This window comes from Gambusia affinis, linkage group LG07 (genome assembly GCF_019740435.1).
Source record: "Gambusia affinis linkage group LG07, SWU_Gaff_1.0, whole genome shotgun sequence".
NCBI lineage: Eukaryota > Metazoa > Chordata > Actinopteri > Cyprinodontiformes > Poeciliidae > Gambusia > Gambusia affinis.
In genome coordinates this window covers 1,365,867-1,390,515 of record NC_057874.1, presented here as the reverse complement: position 1 = coordinate 1,390,515, position 24,649 = coordinate 1,365,867, and the positions used below count along the sequence as shown (strand labels likewise).

Genomic DNA, 24,649 nt, shown 5'->3' with positions numbered 1-24,649 from the left:
GAACAATATTTCAGTTCAGAACAGTGCAAGCTACACTAGACTGGTTTGAAGTGTTCGTATTGTGCCTCAACCCCTTCTGCACAAACACAAAAGCTGCAAATAAAAAAGGAATGATACATTCAGCAGTTTTTCATTTTAGACCCAATTGATACTTTGAAACAAAAAATTAAGCAAAAATTGTACTTTCAGTGGAATTCTGAATAACTCCTTAAAATTTACTGCTATCTGTAGAACTTTGCCAATAAAAGGACCTGGTTAGATAAAAGATAACTGTATTTTCTATGGAACAAAAATAAATTGATTGTACCGAATAAAATAAATGATGGAATATCTACAGAAAATTGAGGGGTGTATTTACTTATATGATATATTATATAATGAAATAACAATACATTAATTTCATTGTAGTTTAATGAGCAATTCTGTCAGCAGTTCAATGTCTGGAATGTTGCTGATCTGTTCTGATGACAACTTTAAAAAATAAACTACTTCAAGGAAATTTGTCAGGGATTTAAATCCTGTTGCAGATTCTGAAAGGTGTCAGCAGACGTTCATCAGAAACCTGTAGGATCTGATATTATTGCTGAACAGATGCTCTGGAGCTTGAGACTCCACTTGTATCACTGATGATACTCCCAACAGCTGGCTGCATTATCCTCAACGTTTCGCACATGACTTCAGTCAAGGGGACTTCAACAAAAAGTCACACTTCAGAGAGCCTATCAGCCTAATTGCTGTGGCGCACAACCAGAAAAGTTCTTTCCTGAAATGCCGCCTGATGCCCGGCCCTTCTGCGCAGTGACCAAATCAGACCCAATTAGCCGGGGAAATGCTGCACTACGACGTTATTAGAAGTTGGTCATTACCCTTGTTATGACTTCTGCTTAAGATCAGCAAAGCATTTGGAGATGTGATGTGTCTGTATAATGTCCCCAGGAACTGCAAGCTAAGGATATCCAAATAGGGATGTATTTGAGTCAGGAAAGGCAGATTCTAATGGACTGAGCCAGAACTGCTCATGACTGTGACGCAATGCCCCTATCCTGCCCAATATAACCTGATACCAGGATGAATATATTTCTCTGTTAAAGGTCAAGGGCTGCATGCACAATCATCATCAACAGGCCAGAAACTCACCTTCTCTCTTTTAGACATCCCTCTTAAAGCCAATGTCAAAAAACTATATATCTATAGTTTAATTTAGGCTGGATTGAGTTTTGGTCTCATGGTGTACCAACATTTTAAAGGTTCTGGTTTCAAAACTTATATTTATTTATTTTGTATTTTCTAAAAAAGAACCAGATTCTGAACCATTTAAAATGGTCTCTCGTTTATTACCTTGAACAACACAAAGGTTTCTAATACCCTAAGTGTTTGGGTAGATAGTTTTTTTATGTATTATTGTGTGTTATTAGTGATGACAATAGCATATGGATGAACTCTTTCTTTGAAAACATTTTTTCCATCCATCCATCCATCCATCCATCCATTCATCTTCTTCTGCTTATCCGGGGTCGGGTCGCGGGGGTAGCAGCTTCAGAAGGGAGCCCCAGACTTCCCTCTCCCCAGCCACTTCCACCAGCTCTTCCGGAGGAATCCCAAGGCGTTCCCAGGCCAGCCGAGAGACATAGTCCCTCCAGCGTGTCCTGGGTCTTCCCCCGGGCCTCCCCCTGGTGGGGCGTGCCCGGAACACCTCACCAGGGAGGAGTCCAGGAGGCATCCTGACCAGATGCCCGAGCCACCTCAACTGACATTTTTTGTATCTAGCAAAGTTTGATAAATGTGGAAAAAAGCCTATTTGTAATCCTGAAAATAATGCAAAAATTATGTTATGTCAAATTGATGACGTAAACTTTTAAAAGTAGGTCTAAAAGTTTGATTTGTCGTAAAGCTGTAAGTTAGACTGGCTTAAGTTATCCTGACCCATTTCTGTATTGATGCTGCCATAGGCCTAGGGTTCTAGAGGACACACTGACCGTTTTTCATCACTTTCTTCTTCTACTACTCTCCAATTTACATTATTTGCTGTTAGGTTTTCTCTGTTATTATTCCCCCATTGAAGCTACACTTGGTCTAGCATTCTGTTGAGTGGTGGTGCCTTCCTGGCTGAGATAATGCTTCCAACAACTAACCGTTCTGCCTCTTCTGCTGTCAATCTTTTACTTTTCATTAACATAGAAAGTACCCCTGTCCATCTGATCTTTCTTCTTCGGTATCAGTCTTCGGATTGAAAACGGTTCTAGTTCTGATGGAGGTTTCTTTCTGTTGAACTGGGTTTTTTCCTCTCTACTGTTGCTAAATGCATGCTCTGTATGAGGGACTGCTGTAAAGTTAACATATCGTCTCTGAATGTTCGTCTAGGAGGAGAGAAAGCTGCACATCAGTGATTTGCTGCTGGGTTTCCTCAGGTAGAAACTTCTTGAACAGTTTTGAATCAGCATATTGCAGTGTTTGATAACTAGAATCATTTCGAATGTATGTGTGACTGACTTGTTTTTGTAAATTGCTTCTAGACGTCATTCGTTGTAAAATGGTGCAATAAAAAGAAATTGAATTGAACATGAGCATCATCTGCCCATGTATTACATCATGATATACATTTTGGTTTTGAAATTTTTGTGCAAACACTATGCTTACTTAAAACAGCAGTTTTACTAAAGGATATTACACAATAACTGCATTTCCATTACAAATGTGTACAAGACCTTGTCTATACTCCACTAACACATAAAAACCCCACAATTTTGAAATTGAGGTTTCTACAATTTCAAAATTATCCAAGTTTTTGAAACTTGCATATTTTTGCCAGTTTCAAAAATATGCCAGTTTTTTTGAAACTGGCATATTTTCATTAAGCAAGTTTAAATTTGAAATGTTAAGGTAGTCAATGGAAACACAGTTAGTGAGAATCTCAGACCGGTCTCAACTTAGTCCCATGTAACAAAGGAAACATAAACTAAGCATGAACATCTCATTAGTTTAAACTAGGCTCATAATATTGCTATTGTTGCCAAACTGTAAATACTTAAATATTTATGCCCTTATATTTATAAACTTTGTGGTAGAAGCATAAAAAGAAAGCATGTCATTTTCCAGAGCGATACATACTGAGCTGGTACTCCAGTAGATATCCTGTTAGAATCCCATTGGGCTCCAACGGAGGGGCCCAGGCCAGGGACACAGAGTTCCTCTTTACATCTGTGACCCTCAAAATTGGGTTTTTTTCTGGGACTGTGGGGCGGAGAACAAACACACACAATAAGCACTGTCGGCAGCAGTAACCTACTTTCTTGGTTATTATTGGATGTTTCCTTCAGAGGCTGTGAATCAATGCGCCTCACGCTGCTTTTCCACAACCCTACCTCCCTCTGGAGTTTTGAAGTTGACCGGATGGCTGCCTGGACCGTTGCCTCGCCCGTTGAAGGTCATAACGATGAGGCTGTACTCAGAGAAGGGTGTCAGGCCCGGCACGGTGCCGTGGGTCCGATCCCCCGGGAACGCCAGAGAGTGTTTGTCTCCGTGGGTTTTCTTCGAGTCCACCAGGCTGCGCAGGCGCCACCAGTTTATCTGAAGCAGAGGACAGGCAGTTTCTACGTTGTACACTTGTTGGGAGCAGCAAGGTTGTGGCCGCTCCTCTTTAGCTGCGTCTGAAAGCAAAGCCATGTTTTCTGAGGCATTACCCTGTAGCCTCCCAGATGTCCATGGAGCTTGTCCTTGTGGACGCGTGTCCAGGTCACTCTGACCGCTGAGCTGTTCATCACCTCCACAGCTACATCATCAGGTGCAGCAGAAGGAACTGCAGAGGCAAACACACACGTCAGAATCAGTAACAGTTTGAGGAACTGCAGCTTTTCTAAGGAAACCTAATAATCTACAAAAACAAAACACACTTATGATTCACAAATCATCTCTCATGGATATCTATAAAAAACACGCTAACACTACATTAATGACAGCACACAACACTAAGGAGGAGTCGTGACCTGAGGTGATCTCCACAGGACAAGTCCAGAAGAAGGCTGAACACAGGAAGTACAGGTTTGTGAGACTCTTGTTTTAAGCCCCAGAGGAAGTCATACACTACACGCCCCCCCAACCTCTTGTCTCCCCCTCCACAACTTACCCCCACTTCCTACCCCAGACCCAGCTAGAGCCAAGCTGTACCTGAACATCAAAACAAGATTAGGTCCAAAACCAAAACAATCTGACACTTCTCTGTAATGAGTTGAACTATCCACATCACAAAACATGAAGAAGAGAAGCATCTCCACCACTATGTTTCACAGTGGGGATGATGTGTTCAGGTTAATAATGTGCACTTATTTACCTCAATTTTATTTTACTTTATTAGGACAGTGCACATTAAGTTTATTATGTTTTTTTGTATGTTTTTTTTTAAATGTTTTTTTAAAGCCCCTTTATAGCACAACCATCTAACCACAAGTGACTCAAAAAAGTTTGACTCTGATGCCTTGAAATTGGTCTTTCTAAGAAGCTCCTACTCTTGACGACAGTTCCTGGTCATCACAACAGTGTTTCTTTTAGATGAGAGAATGACATAACATGATATAAAGCTAAAAAAGTGGATTTTACATAATACTGTCCCTTTGAAAAGGAAAGAAAGAATCTCTGAAATGCATCCTCATTAACCAGCACCTTCCTGTGCCATAAAGTCACCTAAGACTGAAACGTGAACAACAGTAGCTTCCATCAAAACTCACAGTCCTCTCCTGAGTATCCGCTCACAATCCTGGGCTCGGGCCCCCAGCCCTGGTTGTTCCTGGCCTGGATCTTCACCTCGTAGGGAACGAAGGTGGGAGTGTTTCGCACCACAAACGAATGCCTCTTCACAGTGTGCTCCGTCCACTCCTCCTGCCCGTCCTGCCGCCTGTAGCTCACCTTGTACTCCAGGCCGGGGCCGTTGTGTTCGATGGGCAGCAGCGGCTGGATGGTGGAGACAGGAAGAACAGAAAAGTTTCATTGAAGTTTTGTCATTGGTTGGTGTCAAATCCCAGAGTGTGTGGTGAGCTGCACACAGCTCTGTGGAAGAATTTCATCACAATGTGTAATAAAACAATGGAGCCACTGACGTGGTCAGTTTTGTTTAATACATACACCGCAGATGAAAAGATTTCTCTCCTCATAGGAATCAAAAGTGTGAGAAATAGAATAAGATGCCATTATCCACAAAAGCAAATCATTAACAGTGGGAGAGCTGAAATCCACAAATCAGGGGCTACATTACCAAGACAGGGCAAGCAGATAATAAGTGAAGGAGAGATTCATCTTTCTACAATAAAAGCCAAATGGATGACTGCTAATGTTAAAAGGTTTTCTTTTCACAGCCTTCTCTTTTTCTTTCTAATCAAAGAAAAGGAGCCACGTTCAATAGAAACATATTCACAGTGATGCCAGATAAGAAGGTTTTTCTTCAGATCTCCACGGAACGCGGAAATATCAGAAATTGACCGTTTCTGCTTCTTAAATTATTGCGGCTTGCAAATGAAACATTGATAAAACGTCATCTGTGATCGCTGAGAGGAATTCTATGAACTGAAGCAGAAGGAGGCGTGGGGGCAGGGGGGGATGTTCGCTATGCAAAGGTAGGACGAATTGCAGAATATGAAAGTAACAGGGTAATAGAAGGCCTGGCTCTGCTTCTTACCTCCCAGTTGATATTCATTTCATGTGGCAAATGACCTTCGATTTTGATATTTTCTGGGTTCTTGTCAGGGGCTGTAAAAAAGAAATGATATGGATTTTTGTCAGCATTGTTAGTGGGAGACGTCAGCAGTGAAAGAGAGCAGATTTTCAACAAGAGTGGCAGCAGTGGCTCCCTTTAACAGGGCATCTGCAGGTTTCAACAAGTCACATTTAATATGTTTTAAGGCCCTTTTAATGCCACCATGAATGAAATTTAAGACAGAAAAAACTATAAATATAGGGGATGTTCAGGGGAACTTCACTGCATAAAGAGAAAGCACAACAATCTTTGTGAACCCAGGTTCGTTCCCATGATAGAAGCAAAAAACCTAGGCAACTAGCTGGCAAAGGTATATTAGCTACTAGTTAGCGTTAGCTTCAACCATCTCATTTGAAGCTGTTGTCTGTTGTTCATTTGAATTGTTTTTATCTCCAAAGTTAGTGCAGCAAAATTTTGAAAGCTTTCCTTGAACATACTTGAGTTTTGCTGTGGGGACCTGTATTATTAAGATTATGGACCCTGATTTTTACTAACTGAAGACATTTTAAGAGCTTAATTCTAGCCAAATTAATTTAAGACTTTTTAAGGATGCGTAAAGTATCCTGAGCTGTGGAGTTGACTGGGAACATATCACACTGTGGCATAACAGAGGAGGGCGTGTCCCACCTGACGGGGGGGTCTTGTATCTCTCTGTGGGTTCGCTGGGCGGCCCCGCTCCGATGGCGCTGATGGCGTAAACACGGAAGCGATACTCAACGTGACCATGGAGCCTGAGGACAGCAGAGTTGTGGTTCCCAGGGACTCGGAGCAGCTCCTTCCAGTTTCCTGGCTCCCACTTGTTTTCCTCAAACTCGATGATGAACTCTGGTGAGAAACATAAACATAAACAAAGTGTCCCGTTTCCAAAGGATCACTTATCTGACCCTCCGCTGAGCAGAGCCCTCCTGGCTTCTCTCTTCCTCTGGGGTACAAACAACAATTCATGTTTGCATGAATCAATAATGAATTTGAGATTTTATCCAACAATTTTATTATGTATGCAGGATGATGAGCAAAAAGCAGTCCTAATGCCATTCACGCCTTGCTGCTTTGACGTGCATTTACACCTATGTACCTGTAGGGGAGCTGTTGTGGTCTTCCCCGGGGATCCACTCCAGCTTTATGCTTTTACTCTTGTGCTCAGATAAAACCAAGTTCTCTGGAGCGACTGGGACATCTGGAAATCAAGCCAACAGAACAAAACAAAATCACACACAGGGGCATCAATCTCTGCTAGCAAGGAAAGGCCAAAGCAGCAAATGTTCGATTAAGTTGTCCCAAGAGTCAGAGGATGTGGAACGAGCTGAATCGCCAGCACTGTGTGCTTTCAGTCGAGAGGCGTCAGCAGTGTCTTGTCAGACACGCTGCTGCTCTGTGTTTTCTGACATTCTGATCTGTTCACAAACAATAATCCAGAGCTGTGGGGTTTGCTGATGCTGTGGCATGTGCTCACCTAACACCATGAGGAAGGCAGAAGCTGTGTCTCTGTCCAACGGAGTCTTCGCCACACAACTGTACACACCCTGATCTCCATGGCTAACATCGCTGATGTTAAGATAGCCGTCCTCCATGATGTATCTGTTCACAGAGACATCCAGACAAAACATCAACTATTCAAACCCTTTTACTTTTCCACCTTCAAATGATTTTATTGTGAAATGGAACAAAATATGACGGATGTTTACTTATTTTACCACTAAAAATCTGAAAAGTGAGCCATGCTTATTTATTCACCCTCTGAACTGTGAACCCTTAAATAAAATCCAGAGCAACTAGTAAATCACATGATTAAGTTCACAACTGAAATGGCTACTGAGTGGCAAGTAAAGATCCTCTGGTAAAAAAGCCTCAAGAAGTCTAAATTGTGCAAACAGACCAAAACTGAAATTTTTGGCCTACACTGAAAAGGTTAACCAAGTGTTTTTCTCTAGTCTCTAGTACTAACAAAACTAACTAACTTAAAGTAACATTCCAGGAAGATACAGGAGCTTGTTTTAAGCCAACAACTCCTTAGTACTGATGTAAAGTACTTGTTCCACTTATTCATGTATAACATTCAAAGTGAAATAATCTGCCAGTAAAACTAGTACTGCTTTTTTTATTAATGTTAAGAAATTCCTGATTTAAAACAAGCTCCTATATCTTGCTGAAAAGTTACTTGTAAGTTAATTTTGTTTGCACTGAAAACCAGACGAAAAAAAACTTCGTACAATTTTGTGCTTTTACAGTGTATGGTAGAAAGGTCCACTGAACATTACTCTGAACACTTTAAAAACTGTGAAAGATGTTGGTGGCAGCATCATGCTGAGTGGATGTGGTGGTTATTTCTGAAGGTAAGATGAATGGAGGAAAACAGAAGGCAAAATGTGGTTAAGGAGGGAAAAATACACATTTTAACTTTAAAATGTGTATTAGGACCAAATAGTTTATTCGGTTCAAAACACTTAATTGCACACATAATAATAATCAACATTCTAACTGCAAATCAAAGAAATTCAAAACCAAGTCAAATAAAAATAATTCTTGTGTTGCATAAATTGACGAGGTGAAGACTGAAGCTAATATGTTACAATTACAAATGATTTCAACTCTTCATAGTTCTAGTATAAGAAGTAGTAACAGAGCACACAGAATCAATTAAATCCAGACAAGAGAAAGGAAATAAAGTCCATAAACAGAAAGATTAAAAAGTAAGTAAATCATGTAAGTCAACATTCATGCCACACTTTTCAGATTTTTATATGTAATGCTTTCTTTCCTTTCTTGAACTTTGAGTTAATCCCCAAAAACCTGCCCATGAAATACCTTAAAGTTTGGATATGAAATGTGAAAAACATTCTAAAGGTTGAAATATTTTTTTGCCAAGCACAGTGAGAAGGAAAACTACTACTTGAGCTGAGACCAAGTCGGCCATGTTTTAAAAATAAACAACATTCTGTGCCTTACCTGGGATTCTCTGTGTAGTTGAGCACTATCTGTGTGTTATCTTTCTCCCACAGGAGCTCAAAGTCGTTGCTGAAGGACTCGTCGTACTCTGCCAGACAGGAGAGCTGGGCTGCGCTGCCTTTTAAGATCTGCAGGTCCTTTGGGGCCACCACTATTCTGGTGGGATCTTCCACAGGAAGGACGAGTTAGCTGCAGAGCACACACACTGCTGCTGCCACATGTTTGCAAAGGAACAAGTGTTTACCTTTTATATCAAGCACAGCGTCAATGGCGGATGATCCCTCCGTGTTTTTAGCCAAACAGGTGAACTGTCCCGCGTCGCCTTTCTGTGCCGAGTGGATCTCCAGCGAACCGTTGTCATGAAGTGTAAACCGGGGCCCCGCCACCGACTCAGGGGAATCATCCCTGCTCCTGAGGACAGGAGGAAATATTTTCAAGGTTATGTGGACAAAATAATCTATATAAGTTTTGATATGATCTGATGTCACCACTTTCTCTATTGTTGTTGTTGCCTCTACATGTCATACTACCAATATTACTGTGTTGCTGTTTTTTATTAAATGCATATTTCTTTATTTATTTCAAACAAACAAAAAGTAAAAACAAGAAACAAAAAATAATAAAATCATATCATTACTATTGCATCACTTCTGTTAGGACCAAAGTTTTTAATTTCATGATCTACAAATAAAAAAAAGTTTCTTCCTCCAAAGCTAAAAACAAAAAAAACAAAAAAACAGCAAAAAGCAATAAGTTGTTTTCCTTCGACTTCACATTTCCACACCACATATTGTTGGTCTATCACTGAGATCTGTTGTCTTTACAATCCTAGCAGCTATATTTGTCCAACTACATATGACTTGTTTAGAGCCAAAAAGGTAAAAGACATTTAAAAAAAATTAATAAATAAATAAAAATATCTACTTCAGGACATCTGCTGTGATTTTTAAAGAACACAATTTTAGATTTTAAAATAAACAAAGACATAACATTTTTGCAGAAGTTTTACTGCTCCACCTTAGTATATTTTGTTATGTTTGACATAAAAATTTAAGGAAAATTAAAAAAAAGCATATGGTTTTCAACTTAATAACAACAATAGATATAAAACAATACCACTGATTTTTTAGTGTGATTCAGTCAAAGAATATCAATTTATTCTAAGAAAAAAGGTTTTGAAACAATGGCCTGAATCTGACTAGTAGGGCACAACACAAATGAACCTACTGAGACTCTACTGCTCCCTGCTGGTGTGTTGGGTGTTGGGCTTACCAAGTGATTGCTGAAGGAGGGGAACTGAAGACCTTACAGTGCATCATCACTCCCTTCCCCTCCACTGCAGAGTAATCCTCCCCGTTATTGGTCAGAATCATAGGCTGCAAATCTGAAAAGAACAAAACAGCAAAATTAAACTTCTTTAAAAGAGCAAAAGGTACAAACCAAGATGTTGCTTTTTTTTAAGACTCCTAAACCTGGCAAGTTGTGAGATTAGAGTCTTTTTAACCCAGGGTGTCTGCAGGGTTCAGTAACTTAAAGTTAAGACTTTTTAAGACCCATTTAATTACAGCTTCAAAGAAATTTAAGACTGAAAAAACAATAAACATAAAGGATGGTTGGAGCTAGTAGCATAACAAAAAATGTCAACCTTGCTTTGTTATTTGTGTGTCATTCAAACAGTACTGCCAATTTACAAACTGTAATTAACATATTTAAGGTGAAATATAATTTTTTTCAAATGAATTTCAGACATTTTAAGGCCTCATGGCTTTAAGGTTTTAAAGACCTTTTTAATGTCACCTTGAAGGAAATTTAAGACAGAAAAAACCGCATATACGATGGTTAGCTTTTGTGCTCATAATGGAGGTAAAAAACATAGCTAGCTGATTAGCTGGCAAATAAGGAATATAGATTTTTGTCATCATTTTTAGCGAGGAATGCAACAAACATGTTTGTGTGTGACTGAAATGTTTCCCTGACAGGAAAGTCCCACATGGAAAACAAAACTATGTATATTATTTTTTTCTGCCATGAAAAATTTTAAGATCTGTGATTAATGTTTTTAAGGCCAATTGACATTTTTATGAATTTAAGACATTTCTGGTCTTAATTTTACACACATGAATTTGAGACTTTTTAAGGAAGCACAGACACTTGAAAAAAAACAGCAAAGGCAACTGCAGGTTAAATGAGGTGACAGCACTTGACAGTTGTTGTATGAGTGTATTGACTACAAATTCCTTTGTGTAAGTGAAATAAATAACTCGGCAGTGTGGTTGTCAGGAATGCAAACATGAAACGAAAGCAGAAAACAATGCAATAATGAGTTAGTGGAGCATATGCACTTTATCAGTTTGAGCCACAGCGTCCCCATTAAAATGCTCCGTCTCTCCTTTTTGTTTGGTGAAGCAGCAGCAAGCAGGACTTAGCATTCAGAAGCTGTCCAGCTTTATTAACTCCTGCGTCGCTGAGCGGAAACTCCACACGGAGACAGAAAGCGCTGGACTGTGTTTGTTGTGTTTTTTTTTAATCTGCACTCCTGTGCTGGTCTTATAGCGTTGAAATGTGCACAGAATGTAGGGCGAACTTGTTAGCATATAAATGGCGGAGAACAGAATGTTGCTGCTTCTTGTTGGGGGGAGCAGCCAGGCTGAGTGAAACAGCCAGCAGACGGCGTTCCTTCTTCCCTCACCGCTTTATCGGCTCATGTTGGCTCTCTGGTGGTAAAGTCTGACACATCCTCACAAAGGCTTTTGCAGAGATTCTTTTGTTTTTCTCATTCTCTTCAGTAGAGGTTGTTTTACTCACTCATGATCATGATGTTGGCGTTGGACAGGAGGGTCCCATGTCTGTTGGAGGCCTCACACTGATAGACAGCGCTGTCAGAGGCTTTGGCGTTCTGTAAAAAGATGGTATCGCCGAGCATCTTCCTGTTGGCCGCTGGGGAGTCTGCAACGGGGCAAATGCAAATATGCTACATTATTACTATTTGGAACAGGGAGTTGATTATTGAAATAATCATCAACTAAATGAACAATTTATTAATTGACTTGAAGTTGAGCAGAAAGTGCTGAACTTTTCACATGTTGATGTTAGATGTATTCTTTATCAGCAGATGCATCCTTTCCCACAAATGATCAAGGAATGCTGCTATTATATTATAGGCAATTAAATGTTTATTTTCTCATTTAAAAACTGAATTGGTTGGTTTATTTGTGTTTATTCGTGCATTTCTAATACTGTATAAAATGAATACAGTGGTATTTCAATGTGAGAATCTCATACTGAATCATTTGTCTCATAAAAAGAAATAGCAATAAAGGCGAGCTGAATAAGAAAGCAGCGCCCTGCTGTACAACAGGTGAGTTTCGTCCTCGCTCCAAACAGTGTTCCTGTTGCTCTGTCAAAGTCAAATAAATTCATGGACAATGATTTTTGAGGCTTTTAGATGCTTTGTAGAGTTTATTTAATATTGTTGGCATATGTAAGGATTCTTAGAGATGTTGGCTGAATAAAACAAATTGAGAATTCTTTATTACTTTTATGCCAGCAAACCTCTTCCAGCAACATTTAAATGCAAGCTTAGAGAAATATGAGCTCTTAGTGCTCATTTGCCACAATGATCTGAATATAATCTTTGTTTAACAGGTTAGCTGCAGCTAATTTAATCAACCAGTTGTGGCAAATAAACCTTCCAGAATTCTGTTCCTTGTGAAGCAACAGCACAGAACTCAAGGACAAATAACATTAAAAACTGAGACATTTCAGTTTCTAAGGAAATGAGAACTGAAATAAACGAAACCGGTCAGCCCGGTCTCAGATAACACAGTCTTTCTGCCCTAAGGTAAGCCTGACATTGCAGAAAAACACAGTTGATACCATTTTAATTATCTCGACGTTCCATCTCTCCAACATTTTTTTTTGTTTTATTTCAAAGCCAAAAGCAGAAAAAGTTATCTTTTTCACTGCAAAACCACAAAATCTTAGCAAGTAATTTTAGTCTAGTTCTAGTACAAATATTAGCACTTGAAATTAGAAAAACTAACTTAAAGTAACTTTTCAACAAAATATAGAAGCTTGTTTTAAGTCAGTAATTTCTTAAAACAAATGTATTAAGATTAACTCCCAATTGATTGGCTGATACACCATATGCTTCATAATCCATATAGTATACCAACTAAAATTACACAAAAAAAAACAAATGTCAAATGTTGATGATAATGATAGTAAAATGACAATAATAATCATCAAATGTATCAATTTATTTGTACTAGAAACTACAGTAAAGATACGTGGTAAGAGCCAGTGTGTTTGTAGTGTTCAGTGTTGTGGGACTGACCCTGCAGCAGCTGGCCGTTCACCCTCCATGTGATGGTGGGCTCCGGGACGCCGCGGGCCGAGCACGTGATGTGGACGTGGGAGCCGATCATACTGAGCTGGCTCTGTGGCTCCGACTCCCACTCTGGAGGCCCTGGGAACAAACAGTCAGCTCCATGTTATCACTGTCATGGAGACACAGCACAGAGAGACAGTCACCTCTTCACTGCATGCTGTGCAGAATAAAGTAATGCTGTGTTTTTTTTATCCAAGGCCTGCAGACATGGACCGACAAAGGAACATTTCTCCCTTGAGAGACTCTGCTCATGATAGAATCAGGTGTAATTCTCACATAAAGCCAACACTTAAACAATAACACCTGCTCAGGGTCACTTCACAAGGACGTCGCTGTACATGTCCTCTTTAAAACTAAATCTGAACAATGGAGCAGCTATAGTGAAGCTATTGTAACCGTGGTTTTTCTGTCTTCTGTTTCATAAGTGGTGCAAAGTGATCAAGCAATATAATTCATTACCGTCATTTTTATACCTGATTGTTCACTTGCAGTTAAAGGGACAGCAATCTTTGTAGATTGACTGGATGAATTAAAAGTCACTAAACATCAAATCAACTATTTTTTGCAGATAAACTGTCTAAATTGGGCTTTACACTCAAAAACATAAAATCTTAACATGCATTTTTGGTCTAAATTTTAGTGCAAATGTCTTAGAATGAGACAAATCTAACTTAAAAGTTATCAGAAGGGTAAAAAGTGCAGATATCTTTAACTCCCTGTGATGTTGTTTGTTGTGAAGCCCTTTGGTTGTAAATGTTCTATATAAAAAAATATTTGACTTGACTTGACTTGAGGGGATTGGAGAGCTTGTTTTAAGTAAATTATTTCTTAATATTGATGAGAAAATACTTATTCCACTGGCATAAACAAAAACATAAACAAGCAAAGGTGGTATGACAATGAGAAAAAATCCTTCAATATTTTTAGGCTAGGTCTAACAGAGTTCAAGGGCTATGACTAGTTCCGGCTAGTTAGCATGTTCACCAATGACAGTAGATGAACAGTTTTCCTGTAATGATAAGTTGATTCTCTGCCATTAGCACATTTAGCAGCACATACACAAGAATGACTGATGGTGTTAAGAACCTACAGAAGCCTGTAGAATTTAAGCTAATCTGTCCCTGCACAATAAGTCTCTTGATTCAAAATGCAAACATATCTATAAAATCATAAATACAAACAAAGAAAACTAAATAAAATGTCATCAAAGGGCAGAGAAACTAGAACATCAACAAATGAGGTGACCATGAAAGCATGTCAACAACAGTTCAAGTCAATTTGACATCTTAGGGAAGATTTTTCTACTTAATGTAGGATCATTATCATACATGCAAACTCAAATATAAACACACAACTAGGGGTGAACTAACTGCACATTTCTGGCTGATGATTGATCTTTCAAAAGCCTGAGATGCAGATTCTGATTTTGGCTGATACCGATTCTTTTTGTCTGAATTGTTGCTAAATATAGCAAGGAAGTTGCAGAGTTGGTCACAGTGGGGTTAATATTGTTAACTGCAAACATGCAGACATGACCTGGTGGGCGGGGCTAAGAGTCAAACCTCTCTCACTGAACAGAGATGAGGACAGTGGGTGACTTATAGATCTTTGCTGAAGTAGATAAGATCAGTGAATAAGATCAACCCCACTAATAATTGCACAAAGGGCCCAGAGCCAATACAGTCAGAAAGCTTAGGTGGGTTTAAGATCAGGACCATTAAACCAGCTCTGATCATGGTTCTGTATTAACATGCACCTGTTTTAAAGTGAAGGTTAATGATGTGACATTATCATGCTGTCCTCTGTGCAATACATCAGTATCACTGGCAACTAAACAAAAAAATAAAAACCACACCTCCAAGCCACATTTTGTGCAATATTTAAAAAATGAGAAGACAATAACCATTAGTCATTATTATGCCAAAAAATCAATCGTTTCCTTTTTCTTTTTGTTAGAATAAATGCTTACGGTATTCATAATTCTATAAAGCAGCCTTCAGCATATGTTTGAGAACCAAACAGAAGGCTTAAACAATTAAAATATAACTGTTAGTAAATATTAAAGGTTGAAAGGTAATTACTGAAAGTTAATTCAATAATTTAGGCTTAAGGAAAGACAGGACAGGTTTGTAATCCTAACCTACAGCAATGCAGGGTCAGAGAAGACCTACATATTGTGGATTTGATGAGGAAAGGTAAAGTGATTTAACCTAATTATTGACTTCTTTTTACCTTCAACTGTCACTGTGAAGTAATGGACAACTTCTCCCAGTGGGTTCTTTGCTCTGCACATGTACCTCCCGCTGTCCTCCTGTTGGGCTCTGGGAACAATCAGCAGCTTCTTGTGATTTTCCAGCTTTGCTTTGACAGGAAGCTGGTCGCCAATTTTCATCCACTCCACCTGTGGAGTTGGACTGCAAAAAAACAGAAGTCAAGTTGAAACATAAAACCACATTTCAAACGTCATCACTTTATGTGGTAGTACTCACATTCCTTCTGGAATACACTCCAATTCCAAGTCCTCTCCTTTGACCAGCTGTTTCTCTGAACTGCCACCAGGGGGAGTGAGAAGTGAGGGTTTCCTCTCTAGGATTGCATTGGCTGATGAACAAGAGAGAATATGACAATATCATAGAACTATAAAGACAAAAAGACTGAAATTTCCTCTTCTAACTTACCGCTCTCAGACCTGTCACCTCCTCCTGACGTGGAAGTTGGATGACACACCAATGGACACACATCGAGGACAATGTGGGTGAATGATGAAAAGATAAAAAAAATAACCCAAACAACTAAAAACATGCAAATAAATCAGACAAGGTGACATCAAAATGGATTTGTGTGATTGTTGGAGATGGAAAATCAAAGTTTAAGTCATGGCATGTGGCTTGGCGACCTACTTGTCTTGACGTTGACAGACATGGCGGTCTTCTGAACGATGGTGCGTATCCTGTGGAAGGCGGCGAAGCAGCAGTAGTCCCTCCGGCTGTCCTTCTCCACTGCATGTGAGAAGTAGAGGTCTCCGTTGAGGCCGGTGGACACCCGCTCATCCTGCTCGATGTGCTGGAGGTCTGAGAGCAACAAGGCAGCAGAAATAAAACTGATAGAATAGGATTTCTTACACATTTAAAGGGGTAGTACTAAATAATTTTAGGCACATAGTGCCATTTTATAGCACAGTCAAGTAACTGTTACCTTCAGATTTTATAGAAATGCTACATATATCACATATAACTTAAAAGAAATTTGATTTCAATTGACATCTTGAAATTGGGCCTCTGTCTCTTTAAGAAACTCCTGCTCTTTCTGAAACTCCACCTTCAGGCAGTCACACAAAATAGCTCCTCTATTAACCCTTTAACAATGTTTTCACCAGCGTTGGTTTGAGAAACAACTCCTTTAATGAGCTCAGCTGATGTGCATTTACAACAGGTGTTTGCTAATTGCCTCTGGCTAGTCAGAAGGAACTGAGTGGGAGAAGACTGCTCTGTGAGGCGGGACTTTGGAAACCGCAGGAGGAGGAACTTCTACCTTGAAGACGATGCTAGGTTCAACCAGGTGCTTTGCATGGCTCAATGGTTGCCATGGAGATTAAAGGATTTCTCAAACATGAAAGAATCAAGGCAACACTTCAGGTATGTTTTGATGAGGGAATAATATCATAACATGAGATATGTTCAAAATTTGATTTTAAATAATTCTGCCGCTTTAACACGTATTTAAAGAAGTAAAGGAACATCACTTTATGCTCCATTCACATATGGTGCAATAAAACGTATCGTTTTTTTTCTCTTTTATTGGCAGAATTTCTCCTGACACATTTACTGCCTTTGGCAATGTGAAGCTCCAAAATTGGATTTAAAGTCAAATGTTTGAGATTGTGAGTACTGACACATATTCAGATCAGGGATGTTTAAATGGATTACTGCAGCTTAGGGCTGTTTTAAAGCCTATATATACCTCTCAGAACGTGATTCAGGAGGTAAAATATTCACCGCTTCTATTAATAAAGAGGACAGAGAAAGAAATGAGGCGCCACTCACTGATAGTCATCCAGTAAATCTGCAGGGGTGGGATGCCGGTGGGGGGGTCACATTTCAGAATGAAAGGCTGGCCCTCTTCCACCTCCACAGGGTCCAGCTTCTCTTTAGGGAATTTTGGAACATCTGGGAGAAAAAAACAGCAGAGCAAACTGATGAGTTGGTGGAGGAAATGAATTGAAGTCACACTGCAGTTCTATTTCTGTTCCAGAAGAGGGCAGTATGATAATTCTGAAAATGAAACAGACCCGTATTGCAAAAAATTGTACTTCTATGTAATACATGTTCACATTTTGTCACGTAACAACTACAGACTTTGATGTATTTTATTAACATTTTATGTGACTGGCCAACAAAAAAGCACCGTGAAATAGAGACAATTATGTTCTGTGTTATTTTTTTTTTCATAACCACAAATCCAACATTGTGGTGTCTATTTGTAATCAATCACCACTTTCCTCTGATATCCCCTAAATAAAATCTATTTCACCCATTTGCCTTGGTAACAGGTCTAATTAGTAAACAGAGTCCATCTGTGTGTAACTGATGGACTCTGCTGCTGTTTCTGGCCTCAGAGGTTCATTAGTGAACCAACAGCAGTATGAAAACAAAGGAACACAGCAGACAGGTCAGGGACAACAGCCACAATGGTGAAGCATGGTGGTGAGGATGCTTTTCACCAGGAACTTCCTAAAAACAGGAAGGAAAACCTGTGATAGGGAGCAGAAGATGTAAAACTGGGATGGAGGTTCATCTTCCATTACCACAAAGTAAACAAACATACCAGAGATATACTGAAAAGGTATTTCCTGGCTTAGAGCTTGGAAAAGAAAGATGGTCAAAAATATCAGTATCCGTATGCCCAAAGCTAGAAGAGACATGTTCCAATACACTGCTGGGCTGGTAGGAGATCCTCAAACCAAGAACTTAAAATCCCAACAAAATACATAGAATTTTATGGTTGTTGCATAAGAAAATGTAAAAAAAAAAAAAAAAAAAAAAAAAGAAGAAAAAAAAGATCAGAAGCGTGTGAATATTTTTGCAAAGAGCCATGTTTTGTAAATTAAGAATACACTGGAACACTATCGACACTTTTAGTAGGGGTGCAACAATAAATGGAACCCGATTTCCTTCAATGTGGAAAATTGGCAATCAGACAATACTTACACTAGAAACCAATATTCTCTTTCTCCGCAAAGATCTGAAGATAAGATCTTTTAACTCTGCAGTAGTAAAAGTAGTCACATCATTTTTGCCAAATTAGCAACTTTTCAGAAAGAATAAATTGATGTCAGCAGGTCAGATGTTTTTAACGTTCACTGGCAATGAACGTTACCATTTAAGTAAAGCAGATGTTACCATACATTAATCAGTGCACCGCTACTTTCTCATACATGTTCTAAACTCTATGTAACATTGTTTTACATTGATATTCAGTCACTTCTCATAATGAAGAGGTTTAGTATAATTTCCAAAACATGGCACCCCATATAAACACACACATTCATGCAGCTACCACGCACCGACGCGCACACACACACGAACACAAATGTTGCTCACTGGGTACGATGAACTCAATCTCCTTGGATATGGCCGTCCCCAGTTTGTTTGAAGCGTAACAGCGGTAGGTTCCCTGGTACTCTGTGAGGTTCCCATTGTTGGGAATCACAAAAGTCCCAGAATTCTCCTCTTTCATCAGCCGAGGATCTAGATAAGGGTCAAAATCTTCCCCATTTTTCTCCCACTGGAATCTGCATAAAGGAAGCATGAAAGTGTCAAAGCCCAAACAAGGAACCCTGGAACACAAGACGCTGATGGTGAGCTGTTGTTTGGAATGTGATGGTGTGTTCTTCCCTACTCTTGTGTGAAAAGCGTTGGAAGAGTTGCTTACTCACTTTGGTTCGGGATTCCCTTTGGCCTCGCACGTCATGGGGAAGCTCTCGTCGAAAGGAAAGGCGATGAGGGAGCTGGGAGCCTGATCTGTGATGGTGGGCAGCTGCTCAACTGGGAAATGAACAGTAGAGAACACATGGGAATCAAAGACCCGGCGCAGGCCCTTGATCCCGTCAAAGAACGTTTTATCTGCTACAGCGCTGCTTCCAAACCTGGTTCATCAAACAAAACTCAACACCTATTCTGCTGTTCAGAGGAAACTCTTTGCAACAGGGGCTTTGTGTTTCATCTGCTTACCAAAGCAGTAAAAAGGCCAGGTCATTTAACTTGGTTTAATCTGAGGCATTTGAACACACGGGTTGGGAAGCAGTGCACTACCATGTCTGTCTTTTTATTAGTTCAATAAAAAGCATTAAATGCAGATGATGAATGCACACATATGACACAGACTGACAGGTGGCTGGTTTGGTGATGCTACAGCATGTTGTAAGCAGTTTTTTAATGTTCAATGCAAATGCATTTTATGTACATTTTTGGAAACGTGATCTGACTCACAAATCCTATATTTGTATTTGCAAAAACTGCACAGTATTTTTTCTTAGTATATTGTTATTATTGCTATTATCATTACTATTGTTAATGTTGTTTTTTATATATTGCTTTTAACACTTAAAAGAGAAGTACTATGTATTTTCACGATATAGTGCCATTTTATAACACAAAGTTGTTCTAAATACTGTATATAAGATACATGCCTCTTTAAGAAGCTTCTGCTCTTTCTGGAACTCTGCCTTCATAAAGTCATTACAACATGGCTCCTCCATTAGCCCTTCAAATTGTTTTCACCAATGTTTCTCTGAGAAGTAGTTCCTGTAATGAGCTCAGCAGATGTTCAGTTCCACCAGGTGTTTGCTGATTGCTGCTGGCTAGTCTGAAGGAGCTGAATGTTGAAACTTGGAAACTGCAGCTTGAAAGCAGCATGTTTATCACAGCTGAATGGTTGAAAGTGAAATTAACACAACAGCTGAATCACCTCCCAAGTGCAGTCAGGTTCTCCAGAGTCCTGCTAATGACCTCATTTGACTCAGGTGTGTTGAAGTAGAGATACATGTAAAAGTTGCAGGACAGCGGCCCTCAAGGACCAGGAGTGCCCACCCCTGATCTACATCAACACTCCAGGTATGTTTTGATGAGAAAATAACATTATAACAAGATGTAAAGCTCAAAGAAGTTGATTTTGCATAATATTGTCTCTATAAAAACTTGTTTTGTAAAAACCTTTATACCTGATGCTACGGAAGAATAATTCTATTTTATTGTCATCTTGTCAGTGTGTTGTGACTGAAGCAGAGGGCAAATTGACGTCCTGAAAGCTTTGATTGTTAAAGGTTTGTTAAAAGAATGCTGATGGTTCCTGTTTACACTCGCTGCGTGAGTTAATTACACGAGCTCCATTTCTGTGCCAGTATTCACTTTAATCCCTTAATGGATTCTTTTCACAGCAGTTACACGGTGCAAGGGTCAGGGAAGATTCTCGTCTTCTCTAGCGTGTTGGAAATGTTTTTATTTATTTATTTATCTTAATGGCTTTCTGCTTGGGGTTTTCACATTTAGAAAAAAAACTAATTAAGCTTAATGCATAGTGGATCTAATGTTTAATGCTATAGATGATGGTCAATATGGGAGGTTATTGAGTGATGCGCATCTGAAGCTGCACATTTTTATCTAGCATTATAGTTTTGCACCTATAGAAAAATAGCATCCTCTACAATTATTTTCACTTGTGTCAAAGATGCACAAAAGCCTTAAAATACTGTTACTATGGAGATTTGTTGACCCTGAGGTGTCAGTCAGCATTGCGGTTCAGTAACTCGCTGACATGAACTTGTTTTAATGTTGAAATTTAATGGAAAATGAACAGACATCTGCTTTACTTAAATGGAAAGTTACTTCTTTTTATTTGTTGTGACAAAGATAAATGAACCACTGTGTTGCATCATATTGTTGCCCCAAAGGAACATGGATTCATGGGTAACCATTTAAAAATTCCCCAAGATTTTGCTAAGCTGGAAAAAGTAAACTTTTATCAACAGAAATGCCTCAGATCCTTTTATCTCACAGGGATTGTTAGAGGGAGTCACTGATTCATCACCAAGGATGTTGATAAATGACTCATTCCTTTAAAATAAGTTAATGTTTCTGAATTTTATGAGATCTGCTGTGAATAAATGATCAATTGGAATTTTCTACCTTTTCAGAGATGGATTATGATCCATATACTGTACATAATATAAAATATATATTCATATACAGACTCTTTTCACATATTTACCAGGACGAAATGTAAATGTGGAAGGTGTTGTTTGTACTTAAAACTTATTAACTCTTGATGCATGAACTATGAGTCTTTAGGTCAGGATTTTCTTTCAAAAGTGTTTTTATTTTAAAACAGATGGAAAACTTTTTGTAAAAAACAAAAAATATAGATTTTTATTTTTTTTTTCTAGGAGATCAGTTGTAATTTTCTCTAAATACAAGTTCTTATTTGGAAAATACATCCGTAGTATTCGTCTTTAGGGGCTACTTGTTTTCACAATATTTTTTTTCCCTGGATGAGTCCTGTACTGTAGACAGTGGGACTGAATATTCCTGAGTTAGTCTGCATGCTTTATCTCCTGTCTTGGATTTAAGAAATCATTTCTTCCACTTGCAGTGGATGACCAGTAGTTGATGATGTATTGTATGATGCACCAGTGTCCACTTCAGTGGTCTGTGTGCAATTTCTGTAACACATTTAAAACACCTGTTGCTGCTGCTTGAGGATGTTACTTGTGCATCAGATTTATGGCTGTACCCAAAATAAAAAACTAAAAAAAAAATTCAATAAAATCCACCTTTTACTGAAAGAATTGTCACAAATGTGATGATGACGTTTGGTGAAATGAAACATGCTCAACTCAATCAGATGAAACATTTACCCACAAACTGAGATTAGGGTCAAAGAGCCAAAAAACGTTGTATGGATTAATGACTGCTGCTGATGACTTTCAGAACATGACTGTCAGTAAAGCTGCAGCAGAGGGAAAACAAGAACCCTTTAATACCAACAACGGTAATGCAGAGTGAACTTACTGTTTACGTGACCCAAAACTACATAATCCATGGCAGCAAGGGGGGAAATAAACAAAACAAAAACAGTCAGCGGTTTGGGAATAGTCCCCTCCCGTCATAAGTAATCTCTCGACACAAAAGGCTTGAAGCACACACACAAGAACAACAAGAGAGATTGTCTGACAGTGATCCCACAATGCATTGGCCTTTTTAGATAACCTGTTAGAACTGTTCTTTTTCCTCAAGGCTTAAGAAATATTTGAATAATTTACAAGGACGTGTTTGAGATGCGTTTCCAAGGGAACAGGGAGAGACACGCAGATCTGACACAGAATGAAGCAAAAACCTGATTCAAACATGATAATGTTTGTGAATGTGTTCAGTCCACATGATGCATGACAGTCCTAACAGATCTCTGTGGGGTGATTATTACAAAATACTTCTTTATTTAACCCATCCAAGGTTAAATTCCGCATGCAAAGCAAAATCAGTGCCAAAGTATTTCTTTATCCTCTTCATCTGTGACTCTGACTAGTTAAAAATTAATTCTTCCTTCATTTCCCATCATCTATTGCACTTATGATGAGTTAGGCTGAGCTGGTAGAGTTTCCATGTTTTCTATCACAATGTCACCACTGTGGTGTTCAGGTGACCATAAAGGATGTTATTCACACTCTGTTTTTACAGTCCAGGCATTGCATTAGAAATGAAAAGAACAAAGAAAAGGAGACAGATGATGAGTAATGCAAGCTTTTCAAATGAAAAGTCTGTTTTTTCTGTCAGAAGTGAAATGAAAAGCTGCTTTGTTGGTTGAAATCAGACATGATTTGACTTCAGGTTAGCCTGCACTTGTTGAAACTACAGTTTGAGCGGAGTCATCTGGGTTTAAAAGCTGCAACAGCATTTATTTGTACACTGATAAAAAAAAGGAAAGGAGCTCCAACTTAAAAAAACAATTGTTTTAATTTGTCACATATAATCAAAGTAAGTTTGTTAAACTTACTTTTTCAAAAGCTGCTCAGCATGACAACTTAATACACTTAATAAATTTACTTGGATAAACCTAATTATTTTATAATGACTGCTATATATATATATATATATATATATATATATATATATATATCTATATATATATATATATATATATATATGTGTTAAAATTGCAGGGTGAGTTAAGTTTAGTTTGCATTAGTTGTGCAGTGCACTGCACATGCTAATTAACTTCTGCACCTTTATTTATTTCCTGAAGATAAACTGCCAGCTCCTCTGTTTAGACTATAAATGGATTAACACAACATTGAAAACTCTTTGTTTTCTCTGCTCTTTACTGCAGACTGGTATTAAACGTGTCATTTCTACCAAAAGATTGGAATGTGCCTCTGAATCAGACGCTCCAAAGCGTCCGGTCCATAACTCTTCAACACTGTCAGCTCCTGGTCAGAAAGATACATTTAGTTCAGAGTCCATGAGATGATATTCAAAAAACCTTTTTTTTTTTTATTGATTGATTTTAATTGCACCATGAACTCTTTGCATGAAGTCTATAATGTCTGCCCATGTGCATCTGTCAAGGGTTTGAATTATAACCTGTCAAATGACCCACCGAGCTTCAAATTATTCTGTCGTTTAAAACAACGTCGATCAAATACGGAAAATATTCCGTTAAAGCAACCCCTCATATTAATATATAACCTAAAATGACAGGGAAGTTACCCGTCACAAACAAAGCCATATTTTCCTGTCTGATATGAACTCACCCTCAAGAGGAATATCGATGGATGTGGTTGTGTGAAAGCCACAGAGGCAGGTGATCACCAGCAGCGTCAGCCTGCCAGCCAATCCGGAGCTTCGTTGTGACCTCATGGTTTCACTGTAGGATTCAGGACTTCACCGACCAACCAGCGCTCTCCTCCGAGCGGTCAGTTCATTTCCAGGACAGGCTGAAGATGCTGTACCTGTGAAGGCAGCACAGATGGAGAAGTCCCCATGAATCCGACCCACACTCCGGCAAACCCCATAACATAATAAACCCCCCGCCTCCATGACTGGGAACACAACTGCTCTCTGCTCGCTTTCCACCAAGACACATGTCCACACTGTGAACTCACTCAAGTTCTGCTTTTCTTTCAATATGCCTTTCCCCGCTCCTTAGATATTTTGTTGTCTGCTGAGGTGAGCTTCACAGAGTACTTTTCTAATGCAACAATAAAAAATAAAAAAACACCAGGAGCTTCTGGGTTTAATAATGCATGGCAGATGTTCAGCCTTGGTGTGAAGAGAGGAAAAAACTGAAGCCACATTAACATCAAAGCTCGGCTGATTTATTATTATTATTCATGTTTTCATCTGGAGATGCAGATTTTGGATAACGATGACTGAATGACTTCAAGAATGCGGTGGCAATTTTATCTACTACTGCAGATCCTGCAGGCTCACCTTAGGGGAGACATAAAAAGCAAAGCAAAGTTTGAAGTCAGACAGAAGGAGAACACAGCGGCGCTTCATTCAGCAGCTAACAGATCA

General features: G+C 39.0%; 1 protein-coding gene across 8 annotated transcripts in view; it reads right to left on the bottom strand.

Annotated features, from left to right (window-relative positions):
• Positions 1-24,649, bottom strand: part of chl1b (cell adhesion molecule L1-like b) — a 98,845-nt gene that overhangs the window by 20,195 nt on the left and 54,001 nt on the right. For 4 of the 8 annotated variants that reach the window (XM_044122275.1, XM_044122274.1, XM_044122281.1 and 1 more), the window contains 22 exons: positions 23,884-24,081; positions 22,145-22,162; positions 19,015-19,123; positions 18,680-18,870; positions 17,123-17,245; positions 15,980-16,150; positions 15,758-15,781; positions 15,569-15,680; positions 15,312-15,493; positions 13,026-13,157; positions 11,495-11,635; positions 9,962-10,073; positions 8,934-9,100; positions 8,690-8,855; positions 7,197-7,321; positions 6,819-6,920; positions 6,371-6,568; positions 5,666-5,736; positions 4,722-4,944; positions 3,681-3,796; positions 3,363-3,567; positions 3,109-3,231 (listed from right to left, as the gene is read on the bottom strand). In XM_044122275.1, the coding sequence (XP_043978210.1) occupies positions 3,109-3,231; positions 3,363-3,567; positions 3,681-3,796; positions 4,722-4,944; positions 5,666-5,736; positions 6,371-6,568; positions 6,819-6,920; positions 7,197-7,321; positions 8,690-8,855; positions 8,934-9,100; positions 9,962-10,073; positions 11,495-11,635; positions 13,026-13,157; positions 15,312-15,493; positions 15,569-15,680; positions 15,758-15,781; positions 15,980-16,150; positions 17,123-17,245; positions 18,680-18,870; positions 19,015-19,123; positions 22,145-22,162; positions 23,884-23,989 (2,917 nt within the window). In that variant the 5' untranslated portion in view covers positions 23,990-24,081. The remainder of the gene's footprint in view (positions 1-3,108; positions 3,232-3,362; positions 3,568-3,680; positions 3,797-4,721; positions 4,945-5,665; positions 5,737-6,370; positions 6,569-6,818; positions 6,921-7,196; positions 7,322-8,689; positions 8,856-8,933; positions 9,101-9,961; positions 10,074-11,494; positions 11,636-13,025; positions 13,158-15,311; positions 15,494-15,568; positions 15,681-15,757; positions 15,782-15,979; positions 16,151-17,122; positions 17,246-18,679; positions 18,871-19,014; positions 19,124-22,144; positions 22,163-23,883; positions 24,082-24,649) is intronic. The other 4 variants (XM_044122277.1, XM_044122279.1, XM_044122278.1 and 1 more) reach the window with 4 other exon arrangements.